Genomic DNA, 8123 nt, shown 5'->3' with positions numbered 1-8123 from the left:
CGTGCAAGCACAACAGCCGCTCAACTAGACAACCGCCTAAGATATCAATCCTATTCTCATGCTGAGCGTTAAGCAGAACGGATAGATTCACACTTTTATAGTCTCTGGCATGACTCGGCCGGGGTTTGAACCCCAGACCTTCCGCACTGAAAGCGAACGCTCTACCATAAGGCTACCAGTCGGTATAAATTTGCGGTTAATTTGCGTTAAAGAGGTGCGCTTATTGCAGTTAATTTTTTAACGCGAATTAAAATAAAGAAGGAAAACAGCATAAAAAAAATAAATATAAAAATAAAAAACAGTAAAGATATTAGGAAAGTGATTTTTTTGTAAAACGAAGGTAATATGGAGAATATAAAAAAAATAATATATATATTTTAAAATATAACCTTTTTGTTATAAAAAACATGTTTGTAGAAATAAAAAGATTTCGCGCTAACTCGCGTTAAATATAAAAAAGTATGATATTTAGCCCGCGCGCTAATCAGAGTTTGCTAAAACGTGCGCTAGTTAATCATCGAAGTTTCCAGTTTCCAGTAACCCCAACGTTAAAAGTTTAACTCTAATTAACGCACAGTCTAAACGTGAATAAACAGCAGATGGAAAACAAGTTCCATAAATCTTAATATTAGTTGTCTATCTGTCTGTCTCTGTGCATTTTTGAAGTCGTCATATAACCTAAACGAAATGCATGAATTTGGAAAAAGTGTCGCTAGTTTTTTGTGAAACTAATATAATGGGAATTTATATATAGTAAAGTGCTACGTGTACAAAACCTAGTTCATAGAGCCCTCAGTTTATTTTTTTATATCGATACGGTGATATACAAAAGAGCTCTGGAAACCAGGTTGACATTTTTAACTTTTATTTTAATTTCACAGTGTAAGTTTTTCAAATTAAAGAAAAAAATTCCTAAGCGCGATAGCTTTTAAAAAACTTTTATAGAATTTCAACAGCGTTTTAACCAATCTGAAAGTATTAAATTTTAAAATTTTCTATTTACGCGCTGTACTGCCTAAATTACCCCCTCCATTTTCCAAACCATTTCGTCAGATTTGAAATAAAATTATTGAAGTTTAACAGAAATATATTTAACTTGTTATTATTTTTTAATTATTATTTATGTATGTTTTACAGTTTAGCACAATCTTTTGAACCCTGGGTAATTATCTCAAGCAGCTTCGTTTCCATATTTGTGTCTCTTTCCACAGGGTCGCTTATACTTTGTAAATTGTAAGTGTTCTAGCTTTTTTCTTGCGTTTTACGATACATCGATATATCGATATCATGAACAGAAGATCTCAGTGACTATTTTGTTGGAATGTTGTTTGTGAGCTTCTGACAGTTGCGATGAAGAATCAGACGCTGGGTACGAGGATGTTATGAATGATAGCGCTTTTGAAAACGATGTTTTTGCTACCATTACTAAAACTGACGTCGCTATTGGCAACCACAGTCATTCACTATCATATTGGAGAATTTTTTAATAACAACGTTTTCGTCATTATTTACGTACAAAACTGTAAGCGGTTCCAACCGCGATGGAGCGCAACATGGCGGATGAGCCCTTTTAGGAGATAAGGAATGCACTAATGTTTGTATAATTGCATGGTTGGTTGCGTTCGAGTTATGATGCAAAGGAAATTTACACTCTCCTCCGCAGTAGTATGATTTGTAACCCTCTGGTGCGATGATCCAGTCCGTCCATTTTAACGCTTCGAAAGTAACGTAGAGTGGAATTTTCCTGCATGTAAACCGGTTTGCTTCGCGCTCGTAGAAACCAGGCACATTTTTCGAAGCTTGTTTAAAGAGATCGTTTAAACTGCGCCTCGTTCTCGTGTTAGTACTGTTTTCGTTCTCTGGAAGTTGTTCTGCCAAATACTCTTCTTGTTCTTCTTCGTCTGACTGGTAAAACGAGACTAAAAATGGGCGATAATCGTCTTCGCCTTTTACATCTATGAGACCACACTCCTTCAGAGGTGTTTTCTTTCGTTCGAGTGTTTCACAGACAATCAACAACCCATTGTTTTGTGATGGCTCATCGTTCCATGTTGATGTAGCTCTTAAAACGTCAAACTCGTGCCAAGAAGATTCGGTGGCATTAACAAGCTTAGAAGCCAACATGGTGTATTTTGTTTTAGGTATAACTATTTCAAATACCGACAGTCTTAAAGTAGCACCTTCTATTGTTTTCTGTGAAGTATTTAAGTAAATACGAATTTCTGATTTGATCGTATCCTCGTTGTTAAAATTCGATTCCACATTAAAGAAAACTGCTCCCTCTTCGTCGCTTATATTTGGACGCGGAATGTAAGCTAAACAAAATAAAAATTAATAGCTTTATTTCCATGATTTTTGTGTTTTAAATGTGTAGCTCTAGTAGAAACCAACGCAAAAACCTAACAATCCCTGGAAACGAGATTGGACAGCACTAGAATCGAGGTAAAAATATGATCACTGGAATAACTTTTTATAAAAATGATCATGTTGGGACAAAACACCACGCCTTATTAAAAAAGGTACACGAGAACTAAATTCGATAACTTTATTGGATACGTAGAAATTTAAAATGTCTGTTTTTCTATGCTCGCCCCGAAGTTATTCCGCAAAACATTTCATAAACAAAAACGACATAAAAACAGAAGCGTGAAAGCAAGCACGGAGTTTTTTATCTCAGAACATTCCATTACAACGTGCTATGAAAATGTTACCGTAGTAACAACCACCGGTTACCGGTTGACTACAAACAGCGTGATAGTGGTAAAACTTTTGATTGAATGACAACAAAATTTGCAGGGTAAGAAACAGGAGAAGAGGAACTTTTTAAAGTACAAAATTTTAAAACAATGTATAATTTTTCTCATATTATTTTTTTGATTACTTTTTTAACAGCATATTCCAAAAAAACGACCAGAAAGTTTATTTAATAATAAAATCGCTTATTAGGGAGTAGCTCTTATTTCAGCGATTAAAAATAGCGGTTAGAAATGACGGCATATTTAACAATAGTATATATTACAAAAAAACGAACTCTGATCAATACAATACAACTAGCTCAAACATCGCTATCTCGAGGCGTTTTTGAGATAAGGCGTTTAGAGGGCGGGGTGTTGATTCGGGAAAGTTTGTTTCAGATGCAAGATACTGATTCAAGGCATCACTACTGTGCTGTTTAATACACAAAAACGAGCTCTTATTAATACAGTACAACTAGCTCAAACATCTCGCTGTCTCGAGGCGTTTTTTGAGATCATAATTCAGGAAAGTTTATTTCAGGCGCAAGATACTAATTCAGGGCATCACTACCAACACACCACATGACAACCAAGGTTACCTTTAACTCTCAAGTATGGAGTATTTTGTGCTATCTTGGTTAGTTTCTCATTCTGAGTTTGTAAAAATAGCTGTTAGTTAATATTGGAAAATGAACAGCAGCATATATCCTACCAGACAATACAAATAAAGATTGAAAATACAATACTTACGGTGATGAACAAAACTGACAATTGTGTCTGCGTCATGCACCATGTTTTCACTGTCTGTGGATGCAATGACACTCTTGTTGAAACACTGGCCCATACTGCATTCTGTTTTGTTCATATACTGATATAAACCTATCATATATCTCTTCGCTGATGAAATATCACGCCCCAGCTTACCAAATTTAGAATTATTAGGTATGTTATTTTTTCCAAAGACAACGTCCATAGTCTGTTGTAGATTTGAACTCAGTGGCACGGCTTCATAGTTGCATGCCAGTGCAACGAGCACATAGGCTATGTGAAGTAACTGCATTGTTTATTTGGGTTATTACATTACCTTCTCTCAATATTTAACCTCTAAATAAAAAAATATTGAATAAATTAAATATTAAATGAATAACAAATTAATAGACGTGTCTTGATATATGAAAGTTGATGTGACTAATAAATAAAGCGCCAACTCATTTCCTAATTGCGGTATAAATTTTTTTGACTTACACGTCAATTGATGTCCAGGGAAAAAACATTTGACATCCCGCAAAAAAAATACACAAAAAATTTCAACGTCAATTCAATATCGTATTTCCTACTTTGTATGTTACAGGGCGTTTCGCTATCTGCCCATTAAGTAAGAACGTGTTACCTTTAATATTTACTTCTGGAAGATTGACATAAATTACTGGTATTACAACACAAAGCTTTTCAATATTGTTAAATTTTTGTCTGTTCTTAATAATTGTTAAAACTACTAATTTGAAAAAACAATTTATATATAATCAACAAATATACAACAAAGTACATCTACCCACAAAAAAGTTTTTCGACTTAAATAAAATAACTAAAGCCATTTAAAAATAAAAGTTAATTAAAATTATTTCAATGAAATATATGTGTCTACTCTTATAAAATTATCATAACTTTATGTCGAATGACTTTTATGTTTACTGTCTCGTAGTACAACTACTAATGTAAGCGTATTAAGAAAGGTAAACAAGATATATGAAGTAAAAAGTTATATTGGGAAATTCTAAACACGGTATTGGCACAGTTTGGTTGCAGATGACGTCAATAAGATTAAATCAGTGGGTTCATAATTCCTTACTTTCTGAAACCAATATTGATGCATTTTATAGAAGCTGTCTGTGAGATAAATACAAGAGCACAAATAATTTATTTATTTTAACATTTAATTGAAGAATTCCCCGCAGTCCAATTTAAGACTTTTTCGAACTGATAATATCGAATGTTTTAATTAAACTAAATAGCGTTCGAATTATTTAATTTATGTTGTAAATAACGATGATTTCGAGCCAAAAATTAATGACTGTGAATCAGCAATCAATCTTCACGCAATCTCACGGTGTGGCCTGAATATGAGAGACATGAATGTCGTTAATAGTAAACTTGGATAGTTGATGAGCCATCACTGTATCGTTAAGATGATGAATCACGTTTTATATATTGGCATTTCATACCACATAAATACAATAACATCCACGAAATATACTGTAACGTTTTTTTATCATTTCGGTTTCAAGAACTTATAAAATTTCAAAAATTAATGTTTTCTGTTTCGACTTTTAAGAATTAGCTTGAGCAAAACCCAATATTGCATCTAACCATTGTACCGGACTGGTCATTCTTCTTCTTTCTCTATTGTTGTAAACAGGAAACTTGATTTTAACTTAAAATCACAACCTGATATTCTCATAATTATACTCTAATTAAATAAAGGGATATGTTATTTTTGCTTCGAATTAACAGTAAGTTATAACACCTGAATAAAACAAAAACCGTCAAAATTTAAAAAATCCGCTGATTTCATTGGTCGATGCAGTTTAGAGGTTTTTTTTTTCAACAGTCCGGTTTTGATGTTATACTGTAAATACCATGCCTGAGATCAAAAGTGCAGACCGAGCTTAAGTTTCCCCTCTAACTTCAGATATAACCTATAAATTTGGGGAATTCTTTGTGACATGATTCCATGTTTCCCAATTTTCTTAAATTTTCCTAAACTTTCTTAAATTTTTGGATTGTGTGTATATGCCATGAAATGAAAGAATGATTCAAATTTAGATGTTGCTATCTTTCGTGAAAGTTGTAACGTATTAAAGAACAAAGATAGATAAATATACAGACAGCTAATCAATGATTTCATAGACACAACAATGTTGCGTAACATAGGTGTTACATTAGTTTTCAAAATATGGAAAAGTTGTCATCAAAGATTTTCTCCTCGGACTAAGGTCACAAACCTTAAGGTGCTATATTTAAAGAAAACGTTCAATTTGAAAGACTTGTTCACCGAATCAGAAGCTGAATTTCTTCAACACAATTCTCATGTTTTCTTTGTTTATTGACATTTTCTAATATCGTATTTTTTTCCATACACATGCTTACTGTTATAAAGATGCATTGTTTCCCAAAACGATATAACAATCAAATATCCACAATTGAATTTAACCTGAATAATTTTACTCACATGTCAGTTGAGTTTTACAGAGACAAAGAAATCAAAAAACAATGCAAATGATAACTTCTTGTCTATATTATTATTATTTTTTTTAAAACCACAAAAAAGCAGCATATATTTTTTCACAGATAATTTTTTGATTGTGTTACAAATACTTAAAAAAATACTAGTTTGAATTCGTTTAATTCATGCAAGTACATTAAAATACAACGTTTTTTTTATAACAAACCAAGAAAACAACCAACTAGTCATAAATTCTGAGGTCAATATACTAGGAAAGGTTTCTTAAAAAGCTTCTTGACTTTGACAAGGTCTATAAGAGGGACTTTCAATGAAAAACATTGATTTGATTTTGATTTTGACACCAACAAAGAGACTTTCATCAACATATATATACAAGAAAAGATGAACTAATATATTTTTCGACTTTTATTCATCATACAAAATAACTTCTGTTCCGTTCAAACCGTCTATTTCTGAAGGAGATTTCCGATTCACCAGGATAACCTGCTCGCTACTCGTACCAGCTAATAATAACTTAATGCTTTGATCAAAGGGAGACATATGTGAAAAGAATTTCTTAATTAAAAATTTTACATTTTCACAACTAGTAAAAGTTTCTTAATTTTTTAAAAGGCGACTAGTCAGTTTCTTATAAAGTGGTTTCTTATAAACAAACCGTGTAGTACTACGCAAGCAAAATATGGCTATCATTTTAAAAACTTCAGTTAAAGATTAATTGAACTACTGACCTGAAATAAGCGCTGTAAAAAGTACAATACCAGCGATGATGTGAATATTTCAAATGATGAATGAAATCTAGTTTGATTCGTAATTGCATCATTAGCGCAATTAAACAAAGTTATGGAAATAATAAATAGTTTTTAAAAGCAAATTGCGTTGAATTGAATTCCAAATATTTTACATATTTTCACATTCGGCACATGATGTTTCGGTCTACTATTTCAAAATCTAGAATCTTGATATCTCTTTGCTTTAAACCATTGCGTAGATTAAAATATAGCATCCGCGAAGGAATACCAAATTTTAAAAGCACTCCATCACAGAGCATAAAAACTTTGTTGCTGCAATTTTATGCTCGATAAAGTCTTTTTGCGTTTATGACAATTTGTCCACAGATCTCTGGCTTAACTTACTATAATACGTGCATATGCTTTTTAACCGAAAAGAGGAAATTCATAGTCTTATGCATCAGGTAATTCTTTTCTAATTACTCTGGCAACATTTCAAGACACAAAACTTTTACAATGAAAGTTGCGTAGCAACATAATAGTATTTTTGGAACAGCAAGATCTTTATGGTAACACTCTGTTTGGAAAGGTTTAAATTTGGTTAGAGTTTAATCATCCGTCATTATATTAGGATTATTTTGATTAAAACTTCTTGTCCCCCGCGTTTTTTTATAACAACCTATAAAATTTCACTGAGCTTTAAAGTTCTTATTTTTTTTCTATTACTTGAGCCTTGAATGTTGTTATCTTGTTCTTATTTATGTTGCGTCTTAATAAACACAGCAAGTGCGCTAGATTCTATTGAAAAGAGTAAAGAAGCAAAGTTTCTTATTAAAAAGGAAGGAAAGAAAGTTTGAACCTTAAAAACAAACCTTGATAGCGTATGGATTGTCGAAGATCATACATGGAGGAAAAAAAATGGCTGAAGAAGCTCCCAAAGAAGTTGATCTAGAAGAACATTTTAAATTGAATTTTCAATTTGAGCCTAAAGTTGTTCTTAAGTTGTTCCTATTTTTTTTACCCAATCTGAGTTTCATTGTTCTTATAAAATATGTTTTTATATAAAAAAAGTGTAGTGAAATTGTCCGAATGCATCTACGCGAGTGTGTTTAATTTACAGACCGGAATGTCTTGGATATTCTTGTTGCTTGAGAAGAAAGTTAAAAGAAATGTAAAGACAATACAAATTGCACCAACATCCAATATTGATATTGCAACTAAATAATCACTTATTATGCTGGTTGTGATTCGCGTGTCGCTTCTTCCTCTTGAGGGGGATTTTCACGAAGCGAATTGAACGGCGAATTCGACGGCGAATTGTATCTGAGCATGCGCAGTTTTGTTTATTTTGATTTTGCATCTAAATATTTGCATCACTGAAAAGTAGAAACAGTTCCTACTTTTTCGTGGCTGAAG

General features: G+C 32.4%; 1 protein-coding gene across 2 annotated transcripts; it reads right to left on the bottom strand.

Moving 5' to 3' along the window:
* Positions 1-574: 574 nt before the first annotated feature.
* Positions 575-6752, bottom strand: LOC130647251 (bone morphogenetic protein 5-like). Of its 2 annotated transcripts, XM_057453039.1 has the most exons (3): positions 6708-6752; positions 3486-3839; positions 575-2315 (listed from the first exon to the last, which is right to left on the bottom strand). In XM_057453039.1, exons 2-3 carry the CDS (start codon positions 3793-3795, stop codon positions 1441-1443), a joined length of 1185 nt encoding a protein of 394 aa, XP_057309022.1. In that variant the 5' UTR covers positions 3796-3839; positions 6708-6752; the 3' UTR covers positions 575-1440. The 2 variants fall into 2 exon arrangements, with proteins under 2 accessions (XP_057309022.1, XP_057309021.1); XM_057453038.1 differs by lacking the exon at positions 6708-6752 and having other exon boundaries at positions 3486-4107.
* Positions 6753-8123: the final 1371 nt, after the last annotated feature.

The sequence above is a fragment of the Hydractinia symbiolongicarpus genome, chromosome 6 (assembly GCF_029227915.1).
Source record: "Hydractinia symbiolongicarpus strain clone_291-10 chromosome 6, HSymV2.1, whole genome shotgun sequence".
In the NCBI taxonomy this organism is placed as follows: domain Eukaryota; kingdom Metazoa; phylum Cnidaria; class Hydrozoa; order Anthoathecata; family Hydractiniidae; genus Hydractinia; species Hydractinia symbiolongicarpus.
Note: the sequence above shows the minus strand (reverse complement) of the source record. Positions and strands in the feature narration are given on the sequence as shown.